Genomic DNA, 27,898 nt, shown 5'->3' with positions numbered 1-27,898 from the left:
AAGGTTTCTCTGCACTGAGAAAAAAATATTATTAATTTGACTAAATTTTTCAACATGCATTTAACTTAAAGACATAAAATACTTAAATTTAAGTATTTATATATTTGACTGAAATACATAAATAGTTGAATTGAAATTTAATCAAGTTGAAAAATTTAGTCAAATTGACAACTTTTTTCTCAGTGTATTGTTTCCACATCTTTAAAGGTTCTTTATATTTTAAGACGATATTCTCAAGATTTCTGTCAAACTTGAGCGGATTTATTAACAAAGATGTAGTAATCTATACGTCGAGGGAACCAGATGCATTTCAAGTTTCCCCGCTTCTCGCTGCGTAATCTACAGGGACGATCGGCTCCGTTTCGAACTTCTTCTTGTGCTCCCGCATCGCGGCTCAAAAAGAGTTAAATCCTTACGCGCGATCGCACACGCACACGCGACGAGGCAGACGCGGCAAGATCGCACACGTGTTGCGTGCCTGTCGATGCACGCAGTGATCCCCCGCGACCCCACGAGTTTACAGGCATCTCTCTCCTCCTTTCCCTGCCTCATGAGAATGCTCGTGTAGGTAGTTTGACACGGTCGTAAAAGACGGGCGTTTTAATACAATTTACAAGAAAGTATCGAGCTGGACGGTTGGCGCGCCTCGAGCCGCTCTACTGGGTGTGTCGGGTGAAATCGATCGGCGATCGTTCCCTTTCTCTCTCTCTCTCTCTCTCTCTCTCTCTCTCTCTCTCTCTCTCTCTCTCCTCGTTAACGCCCGAGATCCGAATCATTTCTGTCGCGAAAACGCGACCAGGTTAATTGCGCCACGCGAGCTAAAAAAGGAGCCGAACGATTTACGGCCAGAGTGACAATTTAATCCTCGACGGACGTAAGAATAAGGCGACACTTAATTATTAATCGACAACTGAACGGTTGTTAAAAGATCGGTTAATTGATACGCGATACTCATTAAGGGGTTTCTGTTTCCGAAAGTATTTCTTATATGGAAATTTTTATATAAGAATTTTATATAAAGACGCGCACTGACATTCCGAGAAATTGCGGCAAACTGAATTTTATACTCTTAATCAATAATATAATTTCTTTTATTCTGTTTAATTTTATTTTCCTTGTGAGAAAGAATCAGCTAATTAAATCACGTAGACTTAAAAAAAAAATTAATCAAAATATGACTAGTTTTAAAAATAAGGGTGTTCCCGATTGATTGCAGGCAACAGTTAGTCTCGTCGAGAGCAACAATCACTCGATATTCTCTTTCTCTTCCAAATTCCGCAACTTTTGAGACCACACCAAGTTTAGAGAGACGGTAAGGGGGAGCCGATCTCGTTATCCAAAACTTATGTTTTTCGCGAGAGAGGCGTCGAGTGCGACTCGATGATTCCCTCGGGCGTTCCCGAGGCGGAAATTGCTCGCCGCGGAGATTAAGGAGCCTCGAAGAGGCCGAGAGAGGATGCTTCGGTAGACGCTTTGATCGCTCCTCTCTCTCTCTCTCTCTCGTCTGTCCTACTTCGTCGTCATCTTCGGTATTGTACTAAGAAGGACCGTTTTTAATAAGCGGCAATTAGCCAGACGGGAAAGAGAGAGGGGGAGGGGGGAAGGAGGGGAGGGAGAGAGAGACGACGTCGTAGGCGCCGGTCCTTACCAAGCGGAGATTTTTGTACCGTTTCATGGTTACCTCGTTGTCGTCAGTTATACGTTACCGAGACATCGCGCGAGTGACTGCCTCGTAAAGCCCGTGAAATATTGCATTTGACGCGACGAGCGATTCTCTTAAACGCCCTCCCTCGAAGTCTGTGGGAAGATGATCGAAACCCTATCTCCGTGCGCTCACGTGTGTACCACCCGGACTCTCATCCTCCCGCTCACGTTGATCACGCTATTCGCGACCGGCTGTTTTGCGCGACCGTTAGCCACGACAGTCGGGATTGATAAAATTATCATATCTTCAAGTTTATCAGAAGATAAAAGTTGAAATTCGTGGAGAAGCGAGCTTCGGATGTTATACGGGAAACTAATTAATTGTACGCGTAATTGCGAAAATAAAAGAACATTTAATCACAGAATTACGCGCACATAATTACGAATTAGGAACGATAAGATCCCTTAGTATCGCTTAGAATTAAATCGACAGAGGAAGAGAATTTTTAACTATCTTCACTATTTATCTATACATGTCATTGACGACATAAAGCCACGGAACCACGATTATTAATTTAAATTTGTTTCGCGATGGAAAAAAAAAGTGATGCCGGTCAGCATAAAATCCAAGCCACGCGCGTAAGTAACATTGGCTGAATAATTTTCAGCCGGATTTGAAACTGATGAAAGCATAACGGATAACGTTATCAAGCGGGCATTAATGGTATGCATTATACCGAACACCCGACGATGGAGATTAAGCACAATTATACGCGATCGACGGCGCGGTGCATCACGAGATTTAGTGCGCGAATCCGTGCAACAGCATAAATCCGAGGTTCGGCGCAGTTTTACTTCTGCCACCGGGAAAGATCGAAGAGAGCGTATAGAAGCGGACCGCGGCGAATTATGGACGATCAACGGAAGCCGATTCGCCGAGCCATTCGAAATCAATTAATTATCGGGATAATTAAACTTTCAGCTTTCACATGCAGCCCGCGGGCGATTAACGCGGCACGTTAATTTCGATCTCTCCCGAGTCTGTAACCGCGATGCACTCGCGATGCATTCAAAATCTCGCTGAATTTTCCCTCCCCCGATCTGGTCGCGCGCCCGACGAGTCAAATAGCGCGCAAAGCTGATCGACATGAATCTTGCAAATGTATTATCCGCCAAGTCGCGAAAACTAGCGCTTTCAAAACGCGCGACTCGATAAATCAGCCGTTTAAGAAAGGAATTCACGTCAAAGAATAACGAGCAGAAACGAAACCTTTGTGGTAAAGTATTACTTGCGAGATAACTCTACAAGCTTTCTACTCTATTCCTTCATTCTATTCTCTAAATTGCAATCAGTGTATTATCATTGATTTGCTATGATATACTTATAGCTGTGATAATTGGTGCATTCGGTATCTTTTAGTGATTTTCACTTCGGAATTAGTGTATAATCACCGAAAGATTAATGTATTTATTTCACTGATTGACAAGTTATAAGTATATACACAGTAAAAAATATTTTGTATTTGTGTTAAAATTTTTCCTTGTAAAAAGTTTTGTGTTAAATTTTTAACACAGTTGTGTGTTAATTTACCATATTACTGTTGTGTTATTTGGACTTTTGTATGTTAAATTAATATTAACTATTTTTAAAAGTTAAAATAACACAATTTATACGTAAATACATGAAATCTTGGTGACGTATTTTATATGTTAAAGTGAACAAATAAAATATGTTACTTTCCTCTTTGTAACAGTTACCATGTGTTAAATGAACATATTTCTCATGTTATTATAAAGAGATCGTTGTCTTATACCGTTTGATTCCCCCCAAACCCCACGCAACGCGACGTTCTTGTGTTTATAGCCGCTGCAACAGACCAACAAGTCCCTGCGTGTAGCGAACACGGATGGCGTAGCGTATGTACCTCACTTTTCTCACTTTAGTGATTATGTGTAAGTGTGAAGTTATCGCTTGAGACTACCGTGTTTTTTTCTGCATAAGAAGCATTTTTCTAATTCCCACTCAGTGATCTCAGTGTGTCGATTACGACCGTCGTAAGTATTATGCGAAATCTTGTAATTTAGTCTTTATAACCTCTTAAGTAAAATTAAGGACTATCACTAATACGGCTGTGTGACAACGATTTGCAGATAATTAGCTCGCCGGCTATTGAATTCCATTGAAAACGAAATTAATTGTATAAGCATCAACTACGTCGATAAAGAATTATAGTCGCAGAATAGCGCCAAACGAATTTGAAAAACAAGGGGATTGTTTTATTTTTCTACGCAAGAGTAAAATCGTGTGCGAATACGAAACTCTGGACAAAATTCTTATTCCGTATGTATAAATTTTTCATCGAAATTTTCATTGTTCTTCATTGTTATAATTTTATTGTAGACCTTGCTTGAATTTTATACTCTTAATTCATTAAAGAGATATTTTCATTTGTAATGTAAAAATAATGTTAGAGCTAATATCACAGAAGCATATTTATTTTATATGTTTATTTTTTGTTATATCTATTTATATCTATATTTATATGTTTTGTGTTATTCTTATATTATTATTTACAATTTAATTTTCTACATATATTTTAGTCTTTTCGTAATCTTTATTATTTTTCCAGTCTATATTTATCGTTAAACATGCAGGAAATTAATATAAATTATTTATTCTGCGTTTTGCAATATAAAGATGATAAAGTATGGGTAAAAATTGAAGAGCCATGTAATTTTCACCATTTTATTGTAAAAGGTTATTTTTAATATATTTTCTAAACATATACATTAATACATTAAAGCATTATTTATTTTATTTAATAGTAATATATGTATTGTCTATAGCCGAAGAAACTTTTCCCTCATTAAGAAATACAGATTTCATATTCACTGACATAAACAATGCTAAACTGGAATCAGATATTTTATTGGATTATGTTCGAATAAATCCACGAGGAGTTATAATTAAAATAAAAACTGTTACAAATATCATTGATATCTGTAAGATATAAAAGATTTTTATTTTATTATAATAAGTGTTATTAAATTGATTTTCTTTAATATGATTTTTTTTAGCATTTTCGCAAACTTCTGAAGAAATAAATATACCATCTACAAGTTCAGATAGAGATGCAGGTAGTTCTATTGTAGTATCAGATATTTCTGATATTAGATCGGATAGTGATCCTGAAGAATATGCATCATCCTCAAAAAAATGCAAATTAAATACTACCGCTTTGGAAAATGAAATTATATCAAAAAATGTATGATAAGTAAATTTCTTTTTGTTTTGCTTTATTACGTTTATTTCGTTTTATTATTTTATTAATACGTATTGTAATTTTTTTCTAGAAATTACGTAAAATAATAAAAGATTCGGCGTGCGGACAAGAAATACTTAACGATTATGAAAAAAATAAATATTTATCGGAAAGGAGTAGAAGGCTTGTAGTAAAAATTGTTGTGCAACATTTAATAAAATATAAAGAGAAAGTAAACAGACAAATTTTATCTCATGAAAAATGTAGTTATGCACAAGCTATTATTGACCTCTTTCCAAATTTAAAAAACACTGAAGGTGATCTTGGCTATGTAAGTTATATTTCATTATTATAATATTAATCTTTGTCCATACTGCGGTTTCTCAAATTAGTTATATCATCTTTTAAGTGATACAATAAATTTCTGGTTTCAAATATCTTTAGAACTGGACGTCCAACAATCTTTTGTTAGTTAAATTTGAATTTAGTCTTGAAAAAATTACAAAAATGAATTATTCTGATAATATGGAAAATTTCATATTATACGTAATTATATAATGTAATGTAATGTAATTTGTACAATCTGTATACTTCTGCATTGAATATTTCTTTATTAATATATTTTTATTTATAAATCTAATTTATGTCTTTTTATAGGAACATTTTTATAATCCTGAAACTGGTACTGGATATATTGCTTCACGTTTATCGAACGTACAACGAAAGAAAAGCGTTTCAAAAATTGTTTTTAATAAAAAACAAAAAGAAAATATCGAAAATATCAATATAAGAACTGAGTATGCTGATGAAACAGATACTATTAAAGACTCTATAGATTTTATGAAACATGCAACATTGGAACAGAAAGATAAAATTATAGAAAAAACTAAAGAAACTTTTAAAGTTAGACGATATTTATATATGAATGAAAATTTTTTTAATGTATTTCCGAGATTTTTGGACATCCCGGATTTGGTAACAATCATGATTAATTTCTAGTTTTTTTAAATTTTTTATTTTTATATGTAATTTTTTATATATTATATACATGTATATATAGTAATTTGGATTTTATATAATTTAATAACTGTGAATAAATATTTATAAAGTATCTAATAAAAAATATGGTTTTAGATTGATGTAGAATTTAATCTACTTTTTCCTGAAGTTGAACAAGACAAATTTTGCCAAATATATGTAGAATATGTTAATGCTATTTTATCAGTTTACGAGACTGAAAAGAATAACATTTCTCTTGGTGTGTTTATTTTTTTATTTAAATTGTTTTAACGTAAAATTACATTTAAATTAATGCTTTAATTAATTTTAATATGTTTCAATATGTTTTAATTTTATTTTTAAGAATGGAGTCGTGTTACTAACTCCTTTATTGCCTTGACACTATTGTTACCACCAACAGCAAGAGGAAAAAAATTAGCTGCAAGAGATAAAGCAAACAATATTGTCAAAAAATTGATTGTTTTTGTGCAGGTTCGTATAATTATATATTTTAAATGTTAAAATTTATTTTATTTTATTAATAATAATAACGCTATATAACATTAATAATTTTTTTATTTTTCAGAACGGAACACCGTTGCATTCAAATGAAAACGTTAATCAACCAAGACTTGTCGTTGTCGGTCCTAACAAAATAGCATTTGAACAATGTTTTCTTGAAATAGACAAGAAATTTATTTTACTACCAACGAATGATATAATTAAGTCAATTGATTATTTGTTCAAAGCTCACTATGTTTTTCATGTCGAATTTGAGAATGATCTTAAAAATTTTTGGATTTTTCTTCAACATTATTATTACAAAATTCCAAGTAAGTGTACAAGTAAACTAATTGAAGTACACACAAAACTTGAGGTTGCAAAAAACAAATTATTAACTAATTAAAAGAATTTATAACTTTTTTACTTATATTTTTAGTATTATTTTAAATTCTTTTATTTTCATTGAAAAATATATATATTATATATATTTATAATATATTTTTGTCTAATTATAATATCTTATAATAGTATTAAAGTTTAGTTCTTGCAAAAATTGATTATATTGCAATATCTTTGTTGATAAAAACGCCAAAGAAAATTATATTAACATATATGTATAATTTTTTTATTTTAGAAAATAAGAATATATAATAAAATAATATTAATTAAAATTAACATTCTTTTTTTGTAAATTCTACGCTTTTTCCAACGTAATAAAATTGTAATTAAAAATGTTTTTTCAGTGTTACTTATGCAAATATAAAACATTAAAGATTAAAGACATATCTCGTCACTTACGTGATGTACATATATTGTTTGAGAGCTCTAATCTTATTTTAAAATGTTGCGCAAATACAGATTGTCCTGCTGTTTTTAGAACATATTGTGGCTTTACAAAACATTTAAAAAAATGCATTCTTCTAAAAGAATCTGTACCTTCCACAAGTAACGATTATGCACAACCAAATATTAAAAGTTATGAGGATTTTGAAGATCTTGATATTACAATTGATAGTTGTAATTCAGCTAATAATGTAGATTTATTAAATAAATCATATATTGAAAAAAATCAACTAACAGAAACAAGTATAAAGAAAAATCAACTACAGAAAACTATTTCGAATTACGTAGCACATTTATATTCTTTACGTTTGCCTGATCTCGTTATAACAAATATTTTAGAAACAACATTAAACTTAATATTTCCACTTATTGATGATATATCATTGATTTCAAATTTGGATGAGCGTCAAAGTCTTACTAATGACTTTAAAGTTACATTTGAAAATCATTTGACCGTGTATAAACGAAATAAAAATTTGTCACCAAATTTTATTCAGCCTATTAAAAAAGCTCATGGTGTTGGAATAAAAAAAAAATATGATAGTAAAATACAATGCTATAAACAAGTTCCAGTAACACGTACGTTTACGTATGTACCTATATTAAAAACTCTTCAGTTTATATTAAACAATAAAGCTGTTCAACAATACTTTACTAATGATATTACGGTAAATAGTAATGCTTACACTCATTTCGTTGATGGTAAAGTTTATAAAACTAATAATTTTTTTCAATTAAATAAAAATGCAATTCAAATTCAACTTTATTTCGATGAATTTGAAGTATGTAATCCTTTAGGAAGCAAAACTGGAACTCATAAAATTGGAGCATTTTATTTTACAATTAATAACTTTCCTATTTATATTAATTCAAAATTAAAAAATATTTTTTTGGCAGCGTTATGTTATAATGCTAATATTAAACAATTTGGAATAAATCCTGTATTAGAAGTAATTGTCAATGATATTAAAATTCTCGAAAATCACGGAATATTTATTGAGTCTTTAAACACATACTTAAAAGGTACACTAATATCTACATCTTGCGATAATTTAGCAGCAGTTATGTTGTTGGGCATGAATGAATCATTTAATTCTCATTATTATTGTAAAATCTGTACAATGAATAAAAAAGAAGCCCAAAAAGCATGTATTGCAAACTCAAGTTTATTACGAAGTACGGAAAGTTTTGTTTATTTAGCAGAGCAACAAAAGTATGCAAACAACGATACAATAAATTTTTTTGGAATAAAACATAAAAGTGCACTGTTAAATTTAGCTTATTTTAAAATTTCAAAAAATCTCAATATTGATGTAATGCATGATTTCTTAGAAGGAATTTGCCAAAGAGATTTAAAATTATTTATAAATTTTTGTAAAGAATCTGGACTTATTACTTTAAATGATTTAAATGATAAAATACAAGCGTTTGATTATGGCTTATGTAATAAACAAAATCATCCAAGCATTATACTTCTCAATAAACATTCAAATTTAATAGGACAACGTGCAGCACAAACTCTTTGTTTAATAATTTTTTTGCCTTTAATTTTACAAGATGTAGTTCCAAAACTTTATGAGAATTTTAATAAATGGAAAGTAATTTTACTACTCTTAAAAATGTTAAAAATTGTTTTATCACCAAGGATTACACCTAGTATGTTAAATGATTTACAAACAACCATAAAAGAACATCATGAACTTATAATTAAAGAATATTCTGTTTTTTTAACACCAAAAGATCATTTTATCACTCATTATCCTATGATAATAGAAGAAATGGGTCCTCCTAGAGCTTACTGGACCATGCGATTTGAGAGCAAGAATGGCTATTTTAAAGATTTAGCTCATAAATTAAAAAATTTTATAGATGTTGCATTCACTCTATCAGTACGTCATCAAAAATATATTATCTTTGAGTGGGAAAACAGATTTAGTTTTTTAGATGAACCAATCCTCAAAAATTTTAAAAAAGAAAGTTTAAAATCTACTGATTATGCAACAATAATTGCAAAAAATTTAAATATTACATGTAATACTTTTATTTACGTTGGAAAAAGTGTACAATTTAGGGGTACAAATTTAATATTAAATAAGTTTATATGTACATCTTTTTCTGAAAAGTTTCCCAATTTTGGTAAAACAAAGTTATTTTTTGCTCTAAATTCTGTAGTGTATGTTTTATTTGAAAGTTGGAGTACTATTGATATATCTCCAATAAATTTAGGATATATTGTAAAAAATAATTCTTTATTATTTACAATAAAAATGGTAAATTTACCATTTACTAAAGCTTGGGAAGCGTACACTTCAGAAAATCATACGACAGTTATTACTGAATATTTTTTATAATATAATATATATAATGTAACAGTACACTGACAGAAAAGAATGCTTAATTTAAATAAATATGTATTTGAATCAAGCATCCTTTTCTGTTAGTGCAATGTATAATACTCTTGTATCTTATATAATACTTTTATATTGAATAAATATTGAATAAAACTAATTTGTGCAAAAAAGTGTGCTATTTTTTAAATAAATAATTTTACAACAATAATATTGAAGTAGTACTAATACCAATTAATATTTATATAACGTTAATATTTTTTGTATGTAAAATGTTGGATTTTCAACACATAGAATATGTTAACATTTTAAAAATAAACAACATTTTTTATATGTAAAAGTATAAGATTTTTAACACATACATTTAGTTAGATTAACGTTTTAAATACGTAACATCAACATTTTTTGTATGTAAAATGTTGAATCTTTAACACATAGAATATGTTAACAACATTTTAAATATAAACTATTAACATTTTTTAATGTAAAAGTATCGGGTTTTTAACACATACACTTAATTAATTTAACGTTTTAAATACGTAATATTAACATTTTTATATGTAAATGTGAAAGGTTTTTAATACATAAATTATGTGAATTTAACATTTTAATTTCTTCAAAAGTATAAATAGCTATTTCTTTAAAATGTTAAAATAACATTTTGTTTTAGTTCCATTTAACATTATACATCTGTTAATTTAACTAAAGTTTTCGTTCCTGATACTGTCAAAATGTTAAGTTTTTGTGTTAATTCATTACATATTATTTATGTTACTTTTTAACATATTTGCTTTATGTTACATTAACACAAAAATTTGAGTGGATGATTTGGGACATGTAAAATGTGTTAAATTTAACACAAAATTTTTAACTGTGTACTTATAGTACAAGAAAACCAATGTATTTTTACTAATTTTTCACTAATTGTAATTTAGGGAAAACATATATTTTACAATTAAAATAGAAAGGTCAACAACCAGCAGTTTAATGTTTAAATATACACAGTAAAAAACATTTTGTATTTACATTAAAATCAGTTCTTGTTAAAATTTTTATGTTAGAATTTAACACATTTGCTTGTTACTTTAACATATTACTGTTGTGTTAATTCAAGTGAAGTGTTGAGTTATTAGAATTATATATTGAAAAAAATGTAAAAATAACACAATGTGCACGTATTTTTAATTTTACACAATAAATATGTTTTTTTGTTACCAGTGACAGAATCAATCTGTTGAAATTGATAAAAAAATGTTGAGTTTAATCTATAATATAAAAACGACTGTTATTTCTCGACGTGATCTCGTAATATATAGTACATTAATATTGTAATATTGTTAAAGTAACGTGTTGCATGTGTTACTTTGACATAATTTTCTTTAAATTGTTACACAAAAATTATGTCAAATTACAAAATTTACATTTATATTTATGTTAAAATATAACATAATATTTATGTTGCTATTTAACATATGCTTAATAAAAAATTTCTGTGAACCGTTTTTTTTCTATTTACAGAATAAATTTGCAGAAAAAAATGTTGAATTTATTCTGCAAGGTGACTGTTATTTCTCAACGTGATCTCGTGATATATATGTTACGTTAACGCTCTAATATTGTTAAAGTTACATGTGTTACTTTGACATAATTTTCTTTAAATTGTTACACAAAAATTATGTCAAATTACAAAATTTACATTTATATTTATGTTAAAATATAACATAATATTTACGTTGCTATTTAACATATGCTTAATATATTAAATTAACAGAAGCATTTCTGTGGACCGCGCGTTTGGGACATGCAATATCTGTTAAATTTAGCACAAATTTTTCTTCAACACTTTCTCTGTACATTTTCTATATATATTTTGTTTTACGTTCGCGCAAAATTAAATCGTATGCGACAACTAGTTCAAGTTCGCAACATTTAGTTTGTATGCCCACCGAGCAACTATCGCAACCTTGACAGTCTAACACACACGGCTAATTGCATCGCTCTTATCGTCGTCGGCCTCGTGACAAATCCGCGTAATCCGCGACGACCTCGTGACGATCGATTCGATAACCTGTAGCAAAATCGCACGCGCGCGCGCGCGCGAGTGTAGACGTTCCTGATAATTGTCGCGCGCGGCGGTGCAACGACATACAGCAAGTGGCAACGCGCTCGGGGGTGGTTTTGCGCGTCGGGGGTGGGTTATAACAGACCGCAGCGGTAGCCACACATTTCGGTGGCGTTCGCTCGCTCGCGCAGGCCACATTATTTCGTGATTGTCGCCGGGCCGCCGGTGGAGTGAGAAGAATGTGTTAATTTTGTGGCGATGTGTCAATGTGCGCCCCACTCCCCCCTTCCGTCTCCCGATTCTACCCCTGTCGCCAGCTCCCTTCCACCATCGCCGCGTGTCCTTTTCCACCGTTGCGGATATACTGAAGCGCTCTCTCTCTCTCTCTCTCTCTCTCTCTCTCTCTCTCTCTCTCTCTCTCTCTCTCTCTCTCTCTGACTCTCCTCGTTCTCTCTTCCGTTTCCGACATGCGTTGTGCGCGCGTGTGTGCGTGTTTTTGCGACGCCTATCTCTTTTGCTCGGCGAGAGCGGCCGGATTGTTCGATAACCGATCGGCCTCGATATTAATTCAGACCGCGGCGAAAACAATCCCATCGACACGTCGATCGCGCAAAATTACGCCTATCCGCTGTTCTATCGGTCTGTGTGCGGGATATATAAACTTTTCAAGCGTACTTCGGAAACGCAATTTTTGACAAATTTGGAGCGAACCGTATGAAGCCGTCACTCACTCATAGAATATTGCATTCGCATTATAAAAATAAAGCTCGCTGATTATATTTTCTGAAAAATAGCGTAGATGCAGGTGTTTGTTGTATAAAAACAATATAAGTTGTTATATAAAAAATTAATTAATTGTTAAGATTTTAAAATGTAATAAACACATAATTATTTACAATGACTTAAGTCTTATTCGATGAAAACAGAAAAATTAGAAGGATATAAAAATTGTAATTAATTTGTATTAATTTGAAGCTCGTAAATCTAAATGCTAATTATATATACCGTTGCATTGTAAATTTAAATGGTAATTATTAATGAATAAAATTCAAAATACAAACAGTACTTTTAGGAAACTTGTGCAGAATCATGAAAGAATGACGTCGACAGTTGCGTCTGACGTTCGCGAAGCAATTTCGCGGATTCCTCTCGGTCACGAAAAAGCGGCACGAGTGGAATTCGTGTCGGACAAATTGGCCGGTACGAAGTTTGGCACGAATTATTAATTGTCTGCGCTCGCCTTTTTGTCTTCCTTCTGAGGATTCAGCAAGGGGAACGAGATGACACGGAACGGAAAGATCTGTCGATTTATTTATTGACTGGTCGCTCCTGGCACTCCGCTACTGACCGCTTTAACTTTTTCGTCACTCAGGACATCATCGCTACAAGACTGCACGTGTTACAAGCGTTTGACTATTTTTTTATGTCACAAAAATATAATTTCGAACAGCATTTTTTATAAAATTGCTATTAGTCTATAATATCAATATTTATTTTAACGAGTTAATTTTTACCTCCCCTTAAATTTTAATATGACTGACTTTAAACTTAAAAAAAGTTTCTTAAAATAAATTAAATCCATTATTACACATTCAATAACCCTTTGAGGAAAGGAGTTTCTTTAACAAAGTTATTTATAATAGATTTTGTTTTCTAGGTTTTGCTGAATTCAATTCTGATCTTAGAATTCTAAAATTCAAAATTTAGTACAGCAGGTTAAAAAGTTATAAAACTTAAGTTTAAGACCTTGGATCTTTGATTTGAATGCAACCTAAAAATATTAAAATTTGAATAAGTAATAATCTATATATAATAGAGAAGGAATATGTATCACAGAGTTCATTTCTAAAATTTGATACGTTTATAAGATGTCCATCCCATTTGACTAATATAAGCTTCAAATAAAACAAAATTATAAATTCAATGTCTTTTATTTACATTAAAACTTTTTTAAAAGCAAATTGGAACTATTACTTTGAATTTCTTATTTTTAACTTCAATAATTCGAATAAAGCGTTATGAAATTATTTTGTAAGACAAGATTTAGAAAAATCGAGAAAACAGTTTACAAAATAAAAAAGAAAAGAGTGTTTTAAAAGGGATTATAAAATATTGATAAAGAATTTGTTTAACAATTATAGATAGTTAAATAAACTTTAAAATATTTTCAATTTTATAAATTTCTAAATGTATGTACATGTAGGTATGAATACAAAATATGTACACAACTATTGAAAAAAAAGCTTGACAATTTTTTAAGATTACGAATGCCCTTTAAAAATATGCAAAAATGGTTTTGACACTTGAATTAACTTTAAAATGCGAAACAGAAACATTCGTAAGACACACCCACACACGCGACGGCAATTATTCATCGAGATTTTATTACCAATAAATTACCTCTTCTTCACCGCGCGCTTTGTAATATTTATTTACAACGAAAAAAATAGCGATTGATCGATTTTGACGGTAACGGGCGATTCCCGCCCACTGATCCGGAAAGTCACGATACGCGACGGGTCGCAGCCGCCACGAAAACGAATCGTATCGCGGTTTAAAATTTTTTTACCAGCCTATCTTTGTTCGCCCGCGAGATCTCGATGCGCTTTTATTCCAGACTCCCACCGTATTGCGCAAAAATAATATCGACACTATGTATCGAGTGTGCCCGAAATTAATTCTGTAGTTATTAATAAAAGATATAAATGATGTAGCGTATTTAATCAACTATTAATAAGAATGAAACGTCTCTCTCTCTCTCTCTTTCTCCCCCGTCTCCCTCTTTCTTAGAAAACAGATTAAAAGTAAGAGATTCACAAAAGTTCTTATCAATATATTTATTAAGTTAATTTAATTTAAATATAAACTGTTTGCATTTAACGCATTTTTCTTGAAACAAGATTTTTAAAAATAATTGCTTTGTTTAATATAGTAAATATCTTCTAAAAATTTTAATCCAATTGATCGACAAAACTTTCAGGAAATATTTACAATATTTTTCTCTCTTGTCTGATCTACAGTCAAATAGAAATTATAATTTTTTTATTTTTTGGTTTTCAAAACATAGCTATTTGTGCAATAATATTTTTTAATTTATAGGTCAAACGAGAACTAAATTTAAAGCAGCTAATGTATATGCATATATAGGGGAATTTCTAAGGATCTCTAATAGTATGGGACACAATTCATTAGTAACTAGCACTCTGGTTTTTGGTAAATCGCGAAAAATTTCTCAGATATGATAAAAATCGAAATCAAATTTCTCAGGTATGGTAAAAATCGAAATCAAATTTCTAAATAAACTATTGGGCTCTTTATATAAAAACTATTAGCTTCAATATAGCGACATCAAAAATATTATCGGAAATAAGAAATAAACATATTCTCCATACCTTCATATATCTCATATTTAAAAAAATAGATTTATAAAATTATATTCAGTAAACAAAATTTAAGAGTAGGAATAAAATAATATAAATAATTGATTTACTCTCTTTCTTCTCTATCGCTTTTTCACAATCTCTAGAGCTCAATGGATCGCAATCCAAATAATTTTAGAAAACCCTGATATAAAATATTAAAAACTCTTAAATTTTTTGCTTTTGGATAATTTCTGCTTTTTCAATGACAGCAAAAAAGTGAGCTGGTATTTTTTCACTAGCGCATAGAGATTTGCAAATAAACGCTGAATGTATTTTTTCTAAAGTTTGAAATAATTCAAATATCAAAAATATTACAAAATAAACGTACTAAATTGCTTAAGTTTATATTTTTACAGTTTAATTTACATAGCTTTTATATTTTATTCCATAAAACTCTTGAAAAAAACATAAAAAAATCATACTAGCGAGAATATTTAAGGGAATCTCAAGATCTACCGTGCGGGCGCGGCAATCAGTCACCTCTCTCTGTCGTCCGTTAAAAAAATAAACACCCGCGTTAACTATTAATTGCGTTGAGCGTGACACGGGAAGCACGCGCGGCGAATAAATTGTAAAAAGGTAATTACATGTATTAAATATTCGCGCAATAACACGGGTCGGATGCGCGACGATAACGATTCGTCGCGACCCGGATAAATATCCTCGCGCGGATAGCCCGGCGCGCGGCGCGTAATCAAAGTTTTGTCCGCGGCCGCGGCATCTCGTCCGCGCATAAACAGAATACAAATTAACGGGACAACACCGCAACAGGCTCGTTGCAACGTTATCATTGTCAAATCGACGCGTAAGCGGGCATGTAACGAGGAGTATTACATGGCGCGTAACGCCTGCCGTCCGCACAAGATTAGCAGCCGGACTTAGACTCCTTGACCTGCACAATCTATATATAGACACGTCATATAAATATATGCAAAAACACAGAATATTATCTATATAAAAGTGTGCGCGTTAATATAAGACTTCGACAATTTCTATTTTTATTTCTATTATCTATGAAAATCAACAGATTTATTCAACAGATTTATTATAAAATTTGCATATCGCTATATTTGAATGCGAGATCTAAATTAAAAGTTTTTACGTCGCGCTGCCGGAAATAATAATAATAAAATTAATTTTCCTGGATTTAATATCCGTTCCGCAGACGGATGTTGCTGATTATCGCATGCATATCCGGTGGAAGAACCCATAAATAATCCTATAGTCGCGATGGCGGTTTATCGGCTGGCGTTACATCGCGCACGATGGAGATGCGGCCATTACGGATGACGGTCAACGAAGGCCTTCCAGGCAGGAGAAATCCTGCAGAGAAGCGCCGTTAAAGGACGTACGATATACGTGGGGAAGTCCATCTCTCGCCAATAATGGCCATTTTCGCACCGTTTACTGCGGAAACTGAAACGCGTCGCGCACGCCGATAGCACTGTCGGTGGACATTAATTGCGCCAGTATGTCGGATATCGAAAGCGCATGACTAGTAGGCCACGGAAGTGCCTGTAACCGGGTACGATGCGAGCATCAGAACCGGAAGCGAGCCCGAAAATCCAACGGCACGGCGTCAAATTCGCGGAGAGAACATCCACCTGGAGACTCAAACTCAAGCGATACATCTTGCCGAAAAATATTATGCAAAACTTGACTTATAGACTGCAATACTTTATTTAAATTTCTTTAAAAAAAAAAAAAAAGAAAAAAGGACTTATAAAAATAAATTATTAAAATAATACATGATTTATAAATGTTCTTGCCATCGCAGTATTCTGTAGAGCTTTAAGCGAAGGAATTCGAGAAGGATTAACTGATTGATATCTTGAGGAATTTTGAAGTACGTGGAATCTGAAAGAGAAAGACAAGACACGAAGAGAAGATGGCGAAAACGACAGTGTAGTCAACCACGATTCCGCAGCATCGCTTTTAGAATCCGACTCGCGGACTCGTCTTTACTGCCAATCCCGAGACGCAACTTTGTCGCGTCGTGATTTAAAATGTTCGGTTTAATGCGCGACAATAAAGCGCGAGACGGCGTCATCAGTCCCAAAAGTGCAAAAATCGATTTATCCCGTTTTATCGTAAATCGTACAGCTGCAAATCTGCCCCCCCCCCCCATACACGCACGATCGTTTCATATCGCTTCTCGTTATTGCGGAGCATCGAGTCTTCGGAGATGACCACAGCCATCTTCAGGAACAAAATGCAAAACAGTAAAATAATAGAGAAGAGAAGGGGATTATGGACCACCATTTTGTTTTATTTAAATAACTCAGTAAATATTTATGTGTCACACAATTCTTGTTGGTACAAGTTTGTTACCTATAGAGGTTCTACCAATCATATTGTAAGCAGAAGTTCTTCAGGCAGAAAAAATAGGTACACTTGCACTTGTCATTGTTTTCTAATTATAAAAATTTTTATTTGTAAAATTTTTAATTGTAAAAATGTTTCTATACACACAGATACAGTTTTAATACATGTCATTGTCGAAGTAAAAAGCATTTTGTTCAAGCGTTAACGCATGTGTTTACAAATTTAAAAAACAATTACAAGAGCAAGCTACAATTAACTGAAATTAGATTTATTGAAGAGGGAAAAAAAGATTACGGTTATGAAACCTATAAAAAAGGAATATGGAACATTATCAAAAAATTAACAATCTTTGACGAATCTTACATATTAGTATGGCAAAAGGATCAATACCTTATACGTAGTATCTCACAAAAGAATAAAAAATATATAATATGTCCAAAAAATCCTTGACTCTTGCGACTTTGTGTAATATAGAAGTACTATAAAAGTATTGTAACAAACAATATTGGCTAAGTATCGTAAAAATATTACGTGCGAAGAGATGATGGGACTCGCGACACTCGCAAGTGATCCATAACCCTGAACGCAGGCGATGTAATTTTACACGTCAAATGCATGTATATATTACGTCAAACATTAAATTGAATTACGTTATTTGAAAGCCACATCCAAGCTCTTCAGTTACACTAAAATAAAAAAATTAATACCCGACATATTTCTCAAATACTAATAATAATCAGTGTCCGTGTTATAACATCTAAACGGTATGTGGAAAAGTAATTTGGACGGTTATCCCCAAAACTCAACACAAAGTATACGACATATCGTAATTTCCATAATCTCACATCTAGTCCATAACTGCCTTCTCTCCTCTAACAACTTTATACTATTGAAATTTCGTTTAAAATTTATTGTAGATTAAAAAGAGATGAGAATTAATCATCAATACATAATAATCATTATTCCATTTCACTTTAAAGGTTCTTTTTTCTTTTTTTAAATTTCAACGATTGTCTCGATATCTTTATACAACAATTTTCCTTACAAGTCACTTTCCTTCAATGTACGTCATCGTAATGATCATCATGAATCATTAATATTCCGCGTTTGATAGCTTTTTCTAACGGGAAACTTTTCTTGTGTCTGCGAACGCTTCAAATTTTGCTTTTAATAAACAAAAATTCGGACGAGTTTGCAACGGCCCGTTATTATTAACATGCTGTCACCGAATAACGAAAGCCGGAATAACGAAAGGCGGAAAATAAAGATTTTACGACGGGAGGGAGGGAGGGGGAGGGCGATCCTTTCGCGAGGATGATGATGATCGTTAATGGCATGACCGTTCGAAAGCCGGCAGCTGCCAGCGTTTCGTGATTTCAGCTCTCTCGTGAAATCTCCGTCATTCGTCCGGCCGTTATCCATTTACGGGCGTGTTTTATCGATCGGCCTGTACTCGAGGGGCCCCGTCGTCGTGCACACGTCGCCTACGTACGTCGCCCCGTTAACGGACGCTCGCGCATTCCTCCGTCGTTATTTCTCCCCCGATCTCTCCTCACCGTTCCTCCCTTCGCTTCCTCTTTAATTCTTCCAAAATGCACGCTATTATTATTTAACTCTAACAATAATTCGAGGATTACTTTATGACATTCCGGATATCTAAGTATTCAAGAGTACCTATGGAATTTAAAATGTATAGAAATTTGCAAGTTAAAAGTCCCAATAACCGGACGTACAACGATGCAGAGTCAAGATTGTTGTATTTTTATATGGAATATAAAACGTTATTAATGACACACAGAAGTATGAAAAAGTTTTAAGCTATTTCGAAAATAATAAAAACTTGTAAACCATTTGAACGAATCAATAACCGAATAATATAAAATGTTTGTCATTAATGCACTGTTTATAAAATAAATACAAAAAATGTCTGATCCAATATATAACTTTTTTTAAATTTAAGAACATTATTACAACATAAATTCTAAATTAGTTGTATAACAAAATTATTTTTATTAATGTTACTTTTTATAATTATTAAAAATAAACCAGTAAATATTTTTCAGTATTTAAAAATTAAGTTTTAATGTTATAAAAAAACATATTTGAGATATTAATAATAAATTTCCGGGCAAGTACATGTGTCTGAATATAGGAACATGTTCAGTCGTTAGGATCACGTTTATCTTGACACTTGGAAAAGAAAGTAACCACGTAAGTTTTAAAAAAATATTAAAGTTATAAATAAAAAAAAATTGCTGAATTCTGTTTTGAAGTATTCAGTTACTTTGAGTTAATCATTTGCAGACCAACCTATATTTTTTACTTTAATCACTGATATAAGTGATTATATATATTTTTCAAAGAATTTTTGGACTCTAAAAAATCTAAAAAACTACTAGTATATTCTTTTAACATTTAGATTCAGAGAGGGATTATATATTTATATAATTAAAAATGTTTTTTATAAATGTTCGAATTAGAGAATCGGTAAAACAGAAAAATTGTCTGAGATTTCAAAGCGGGAAACCCCGTTTGAGCTACGAAGGGTTAAAAATCATCAAACCTATCACCATTTCGTTCCAAAAAAGAAAATAGAAGAGATGCAATCAATACGTATTTTTCATTTATCTTTTTTCTAAGACAAATTACTTTTTCAACAAATTTCATGTTTATCTTATCAACATCCTTCCTTGCGTGATCGGAGAAAAGGTTATATCTCATCTGAACCGAATCTACACATTTAACGATGATTCTCAAAAGAGAAGAACCCACATGGCGCGTGTACAAGCACACGCGTGCACACAAGGGGCTAGCGAATGTGTATATCCGCTGCGCTGGGACGCGACGCGAGATGCTCGCGCGCTGAGGTGCCAGATCCACCGTATGTATAACTCACGTAGCTAAGGGACACGTCGGCCCGGCGATTAATGAATAATCCGTAATGAGGCTGCGATGTCCAGCGAGCTCGTGGCTCGCGACGCGAGGTAGGTAGGCGCATGATTTAACGGCGGCGGGTCCCGCGCGCGCGCGCGCGCGCTGCGTGGCCTCTAAAATATCACCCGGGGGAGGAGGCCCTTTCTCCTTCGGGAATCTATGTACGAGGCGACGCTGGCTGTAAAGCACGTCGACGTACATGCAACCCCGACACCCCCGTCCCGCGCCGACACGGCCGACATCGTTTCTCTGGAGCTCCGGGCCTCCGAGCCGGGATTAAGAAGTTTCGCGCGGCGATCAGGTGTGCGCGATCGTTTTATGCGCTTATGCCCTTCTGGGAAGCGCACGCAAGCGGAATTAACACGTCCCGCAGAAACCCCCCCCTTTTGCCGGGCGATTTGAGAAACGACGGTGTGCGCGTCGCGGACGCGAGTGTGCGTCGGAGACGAAGGCGTCTTTAAAAATAGTTTCGGACGGAGGTATGAACCAGCTGCTTGCGAAAAAGAGAGAGAGAGAAGCAAGTGGAAATAAAGAAAAAACGTGGAATCAGAGAACGCTCACTCAGATACCTCGATTTTCAATGTTTACATTCGTGCGACAGAGTCAAGCGAAATGGCGTGGCTCTATAAAAATCCCTTGGGAGATGTACGGTGAAATTTAGCGAAAGCGCAACAAAAAAAAAGAGGGCATAAAGGCGGTATGCAGCTCCCTCGCGTCATTTCTTCGATTTCGCGGAAGTTCTCGAATTTCGGCGCGCGTGCATCTGAATGCAATCTTCGGCTGGCATCGATACGCCCGTCGTTCTTCTCGCGTATCGCGCCGAGGCATCGCCGGGAAACGCTGTGCTAACAAAACGAATGCGCGAAGCGAAGTGGCTCGTAGGTCGTACTATACTCCGTACATCAAAATGTCATTTCTGGTTTCTTTCATTAAACATTTTTATAAACAATTTAATAAAATTTAAAATAGTTGGTCAGAAATTAATGTCGTTTAAATGCGAACTTATTCCTTCCAAAATAATATTAGATAGCTAATCCTATCTGGTCCTACAAGAAACATTCTACTCAAGTTTCAGTTAAATAATTATACTTTACTTGAAAAATATACCAGAAGCTTCTAAGAGAATCTATGAAGACGATTATTACACTATACGTATGCAAATGTAAATAGATAGATCGTGCTACCACATGAAGAGATTATTCTTTTAGAATTTGCTCACAAAATTATACTAATTGTTAGATATGGATTTTCGAAGAATTTAATTATAATTTTAGTAAAACATTTAGTAAAATTAACTAATTTTAGCTTTTGGAGTAGCAGTAGCAAGAAAAACAATACGTTTTTGGTGGTTTTGAAAATACTAAATCTGATTTTAATTAAAAAAAAATTTAATCTACAAAAATTACAATTTAATTACAATTATTTAATTTAGTAAATTTTAATAAATTTTAAGAAAAAATTCTTTTTATAATTTTTTATACCGAGAAATGGTAAAACACGCGTAAATACAATTGCAAACAATGAGACTATTGACTCGATAAGAATATACTCAGCTTTCTCGATTATTTCTTGATTATTATTTAACTTCGAATAAATACATTGATTTCTCGGGCAGCGAGATACGGCTGTTGCAATTTTCTATCCTTACATCACGGAATATAAATCGTTATCACTCTACGTCAGTCTGGCATATCGTCCGGTGCTTACGTCAGAACGTCATCACGAGGGAAGCCTTCGCACTCGAACACGTCACGATAGCGATCGATCGGCACGATAGAATCGTGAATCGAGCATAAGGCCATAGGCGGGATCAAAGATAACGCAATCAATTCACAACGTTAAAATTAGGTATTTGAGCGCAACCGGCGCGGCGCTCGAACACATGGAAATCATCTTTTTCTTTCCCTTCTTCGCGCGAGCAATTATTCCCCGCGAGATATTACCGCGAGATTCGGCGACCGTTCTCCTACGGCCACAAAGTAATTCGATGCAGTCCCTTCTCTCTCTCTCTCTCTCTCTCTCTCTCTCTGTCTCTTTCTCCGGCCTTCCTCGATCTCTCCTGCTATCCGCAAGCCCGCTCCCGGCCGCTCTCCGTCGCGGCAGTATATCAACAATGATAGTTATACACGTACGTTATAATCGTAAATTAGCCGCGGCAACATAATATATTCGTGGGCTGGTTGGCTCGCGCGTATCTGTTTTATGCGGTTATTATATATGACAGCAGCAGTCATACCTGTATGTCTGCCCCCCTCCCGCCCGACTCCGTTGCTTTCGCTCGGCCTTTTCCCTCTTCTCTTTTCCCGATCCCTTCGCTCGTCCGGCCTGCCAGCGCCCCAGACCGAAGGGATCCTTGATGAGGAACGTTCCTCGAACACTGCCTTCTGTACTTCTTAATGGACGATGCTTATCGGAAACATCTATGTGATATTAAATGCAACGGATGGATGCGCGGGAGGAGCATCTTAAATTAGGTCTTCCAAATAATGCGCGGTGTTCGATTCGTGTTAATATAATCAGTGTTACTTGCAGCAATTTCACGTACGCCTTTAAGTATTGCGAATTAACACGACAGAAATGTAGTGAAAGTATCGCGCAATTCATAGAAATAGAAATATTAAAATTAAATCTAAAGGCCAAAAATAATTGTTCGCAATTATAAAGAATTAAAATTACAGAATGTTGAAATCTAAATAGAGAGAAATTCTGTAGTATGTACTATAAATATATATTATACATATAAAAAAAGCGATACAAATAAAAAAAAAAACAAGTCCTTGTTTTCAGTAAAGTAAAAATTATGTATTTATGTATGTGTATTAATTTATCTCATCGTAAATATTAATTTCATTATAGTTAGAATTAAAAAATATCTTTTTTGATTTGTATCATTTTTCCCGTTTTCTTTTTCATTTAAGTCTATTTTCCATCGCCCTTTTTTTAAATAAAAAACTGATATATGTGAAACAATTCGCACAAATTTGAAAAATATCTACTTGCGTCACTTTTCTTGTAGGATTGCAATACAATATCGTAAAACAAAATAATAAATAAAAATGCAGAATTCATCACAAGGATGGCCTTCTAGCTTGCGGAAAAAGTGATTTGCAAATATGATATCATCTTATTACAAAAAAATACGTCAAGTTAAGCCTTGCGTTCCAAAATTTAGCGTTAACAAAATCAGATGTTCATTAACAGAAGTGAATAATTATACGTCGTATGGTGCGCCCTGGAAATGGCGCGAGGCATTAACAATAAAACGCAGCTTGTTGTGCGGACGGGTGTTAATTCAAAAAGCTCGTTGCCGGCGCCGAGATTATTTCCTCATTTAAAGCTACATGAAATATACACACTTTTTGTGTCGCGCTTTTCTCTCCGCGTCCGTGGAATTTTCTCCTCTTTCGTGCGGCCACCGATGCTTATCCGGCGCAAGAGGGAAAAAGAGACATGAATGCGTGCGATTCCGAGTAACAGACATCGATGTAATTGGATATATCTGGTAAAGCGAGACTTTTAACACCCGTGGGGAATTGACGTAGAAATTATAACTCGAATGATTATCTTGTAACTGTGAGGTCCGATGAACATCATGGAAGTTATTAACGCGCGTGTAATAGTCAATTATTGATTATCATATCTCTCTATTTCAAATTTACATTACTACATTTTAAATATCGATCGAGTTTAAATATGATACACTTTCCGCGATGGCGTTAAAGTTTTATTTCACTAAAAGTCACTGAAATTTAATTAGAGAAATAACTTTACGATGATTTCACACCAAGAGAAAGGTGTGAATTACGTATCCAAATCTCAAACAGATGTCGAATAAAAAATTCAATTATTGACACAAATTTTCGAAATTAAAAGATTCTAAAAAAATATATAAATTCTTTGAAAGTAAAATCCATCTCTCTTGTTATCTTTATAGCGTCCTATTTGAGATTTTAGTTTTCTGTGTTTTTTTTTTTTTTTCCGAACAGATGCCTTCAGAAGTTTCTTTAAGAGACGATTTAACAATATTCTCTAGTCGGAAGTTTCACTGACGGATTGGTGATGAGAAAAATCGTTGCCAGTTCACGAGACTTGTCAAAACAGGAAAAACCTGACCGACATTGAACTGTCGTTGACAGCCGTATCGCTTTGCTGAAACTTTAAAACTATCCCGCCGATACTGCGTTCTTCCTCCGACAGTTTTTTCTATCGACGGAAACGAAAGAAGAAAGATCAATCTTGTAAAGATACGGCAGTGTAGCTATCGAGGAGCTAAAATAACAAAAATCAATGGACAAAGTAAACCTAAACTATTACACATAACAATTTTATTACATTTTATCAAGATTTCTCATAATAAATGTTAAAGTTTAATTTTTCCAATTCGTTTTAAATTACAACAATAATATAATTAATTCCTCTGTTTGATTTTTTTCATAAATTTCTTTCAAAAAAAAAAAAAAACTCAATAAAGCAACATACTTCGATTGCATTATGACTTTTATTTATGAGAGAAAGAAACTTCTCCACAGAAAGGGGTTAAAACGATCAGCGCAAATGCGAATACTTACAATGTTTTTTTTTTTTTGCAAAAAAGAGAACGGGGGAAAAAGGTACAAGCCACTTCTCAATTCAGTATTGACATGTAACTGTCATTCATCGTACTTACAGCCATCCTCGACGATCTTTCTTGCGGCCCCCCCTCGACCGGTTGCCGCGCTACGTCGAACCGAGTCTCGCGTCCGCTTCCAATTGCGATCATTGCGGCAAAAAGATCGCGCGGCTTGCCTTTGGATCGATTTTCTGATCGCCCCGTCGCGTCGGCGAATCGCTCGATTTTCGCGACGATCAACCCGTCTTTTTGCGCATCATCGCTTTTTTCCGCTCGACTCGATCCCTCCGTGTTCCTCCCGTCCCCGCGTTCGTCCTTTTTAAACAATAGCGATAAATCCATTTACGTCTCGGGGCATGGAAAGCAGTTCGTGTGCAGTTCCGTTTTTACGAGCGGGAATAACTTTCGAAGGGAACGTAAATATACGAGGCTTATCTTACTCGGGCAAGGGGGAGACGAGTGAAAATACTTAATCGCAACATAAAAATTAATTTACTTAAATCGATCGAGCGAGCTTGTTTATAAAAGTATAAGGACGCATAAAAGCGTTAATATTGTAGCGTAAATTATGCTTATCATTGACAAGTTATATTGTGTATCACTTTATCGTATTATTTTATCAGGAGATCCCTTTGCTTGTCGCGCGACGAGCGACAATCAAAAGTTGGAGTCCCATCAGGCGCGAGAGATGCGAAATACGCGCATCTCCACGGCAACGGTTTCGGCGGTCGGTGGCCGCGAAGTATCCACGACGAGGCCAAGAAAGGAAGAAAGCGAGTCGGGTGCGAAGAGCGGCCGCAGGCTATTAAGACGTTCGCGCCAAGATAAAAGGCAGCTGTCGGGCCGGCAGGAGCAAGAAGAAGCGGCGGTAACGGGGATAAGAAGTGCGAGGACGAGAGGAAGAGAGAAGAGGAGAGGGGGGGGGGGGGGAGAACCATGCAGGACGGACCACGCGGATAAAGGGGCCACGGCAGAATCTCCGCACGGCAGAGGAGACAAGAGAAACAAATAAATGGGATGAGAAAGGGGTTGAGAGGGCGGTAGGAGAGAGAAAGAGACAGACAGAGAGAGAGAGAGAGAGAGAGAGAGAGAGAGAGAGAGAGAGAGAAAGGCAGAAGAGGCCACCATTAAAATGAAAAATGACGTTCCCGCTGACGTCCCCGCGACGATCTCACTTACCACGCTCTCGGTAGTTACATCCCACCCCTTCGGGCAAACAGCCGCTCTCTTTCTCTCTCCCATCCCCTTCTCGGAATTATTGGTGATTTTTTAAATCTGTTAAACAGGCCTCTTCGACCGCAGCCCCTCCCCCCTCCTCTCTCACTCTCTCTCTCTCTCTCTCTCTCACATTTGATGATCCTCTCTGTCTCTCGTTTACTTGGTCGGATTTCACCCCTAAACCGACCTCGTTTTACCCCTGAATTGTGCGATGCTCCCCAACGAAGGGCTCGCTCGTTCCCGGCAACCGCTTAGCACCTTGTTATTTATTTTTCAAACTTTTCGTCTTTCGGCCGGCTCTTCGTCCTACCTCTTTCTTTTGTATCAGAGCGATCCAAGTCCAAAAAAGAGACGCGTAACCATTCTTCAAATACTCAAAAGATCGTTTGTTAATACAATAAAGCAAAACAAAAAGTTCTATTTTAAGGTTTACTTAAAATATTAAAATATTGTATTAATGTAGGTATTTTTAAAAGTTTTTTTTTACATAATCGTAAAATTATTTTTAGCTTCTATGTGATATATAATAATTTTACACTTTTCTTTAAAAAAAAAAAAAGAAAGAGAAAAAAGGGAAAGTGACTTTAATTTGAGTCAGTTGTCCGAATATCAATAAATAATTTATACACCAACAAAGGTAGACCCAGTAAAAGTTTGTAGGCAAATAACGATATAGACAATCGACGTTGTTCCCAAGATGATTGTATTAATTCGCGTGCGGGCCAAAAATGGCGGCGAGTCGTTTGAAACAATATTCCGGGCCTCCGGGTGATTAGGATAATACCGCGTCCTCTTTCGCCCCCGCAGTAAAGTTTCCGTCCCCCTCGCTCGCCGAAAGGCTCCGTGAGCTCGCTTGCCGTTTAAACGGCGAGGAACATCTCCGGCTTCATGCTCATTCGCCGGAAGATTAGCCACCCCACCTCGGATCTACGGCCATTTAAGCGAACAAACTTCGCCGAACGAAGCCATGATTGCGAGTCTCACTCTCGAGAGAATAAATTGGCCGTTTCGCCTCTCGCCTCCGTCAAACTTTCCTATAGTTTTCGAACTTGACTTCGCTTTCGTTTTTGAGAAAAGACTTGCGCTCTATCTCGCTACCATCCATATCTGTTTCAACTTAGATACAATTTTACACAAATAGAAATAAAGCAAACATCAGAGTTTCTTCTTTTACCTATTCACATTTTAAAATGTTAAAATAATTTTATTCCATTAAAGTAAGAAATTAATACAGAAAAATGTTAATATTTCATAAAATAAATTAATTGGATAATAATTAGATAATAATTAATTAAGAATTATATTAGATAAATATTGATCTCTCTTAGAAATTCTTATACATAAACTCAAAACTGTAACATTACATTTTTTCATATTCTAACAGATTTCTAATTTTTGCGTAATCACTCTCAGCACTATAATCATTTTCATATATTTACTTGTAAAACAAGAATGCAAAATTGTACTGAACTCACAGCACGTGCACAAATATTCTTTGAACGTCTATCTGACCAGGATAAAGGGGTCTTCTCAAAACTCAGAAACTAATTCGACCGGAGATATCCCGGATGGATAGGTCGGGAGTAATGACATTCGGCGAGAGAGTTCGAAGGCGGAGGTTAAAGAGAGGGAGAGAGAGAAGAGCGAGAAGCTGTCAACGCTCCATGTGTCACTCATGTCGCTCCCTTCGGCTTCCCTCTGTTGTTCCGTTGTCTCTGCTACTCCAC

General features: G+C 34.3%; 2 protein-coding genes across 8 annotated transcripts in view; one reads left to right on the top strand and one right to left on the bottom strand.

Annotated features, from left to right (window-relative positions):
* The window catches only part of LOC105831939 (E3 ubiquitin-protein ligase RNF220), a 201,940-nt gene that overhangs the window by 60,407 nt on the left and 113,635 nt on the right, over positions 1–27,898 (bottom strand). The window lies entirely within an intron of this gene.
* On the top strand, positions 136–9,774 carry LOC118645124. Of its 2 annotated transcripts, XM_036285611.1 has the most exons (11): positions 136–3,699; positions 3,796–3,985; positions 4,275–4,402; positions 4,492–4,647; positions 4,723–4,910; positions 4,999–5,238; positions 5,565–5,882; positions 6,042–6,165; positions 6,271–6,398; positions 6,493–6,739; positions 7,154–9,774. In XM_036285611.1, exons 3-11 carry the CDS (start codon positions 4,294–4,296, stop codon positions 7,171–7,173), a joined length of 1,530 nt encoding a protein of 509 aa, XP_036141504.1. In that variant the 5' UTR covers positions 136–3,699; positions 3,796–3,985; positions 4,275–4,293; the 3' UTR covers positions 7,174–9,774. The 2 variants fall into 2 exon arrangements, with proteins under 2 accessions (XP_036141504.1, XP_036141503.1); XM_036285610.1 differs by lacking the exon at positions 7,154–9,774 and having other exon boundaries at positions 6,493–6,887.

This window comes from Monomorium pharaonis, chromosome 4, assembly GCF_013373865.1.
Source record: "Monomorium pharaonis isolate MP-MQ-018 chromosome 4, ASM1337386v2, whole genome shotgun sequence".
Classification (NCBI taxonomy): Eukaryota; Metazoa; Arthropoda; class Insecta; order Hymenoptera; family Formicidae; genus Monomorium; species Monomorium pharaonis.
The sequence above is the reverse complement of the archived record's forward strand: the minus strand, read 5'-3'. Positions and strand labels throughout refer to the sequence as shown.

Excerpts from the sequence above, each read along its gene's own strand:
- LOC118645124 (XM_036285610.1), top strand. The coding sequence starts at position 4,294 with ATGCAGGAAATTAATATAAATTATTTATTCTGCGTTTTGCAATATAAA. Across the intron at positions 5,883-6,041 it reads TTTTGGACATCCCGGATTTG|ATTGATGTAGAATTTAATCT; the intron begins GTAACAATCATG and ends ATATGGTTTTAG. Across the intron at positions 6,166-6,270 it reads AAAGAATAACATTTCTCTTG|AATGGAGTCGTGTTACTAAC; the intron begins GTGTGTTTATTT and ends TTTATTTTTAAG.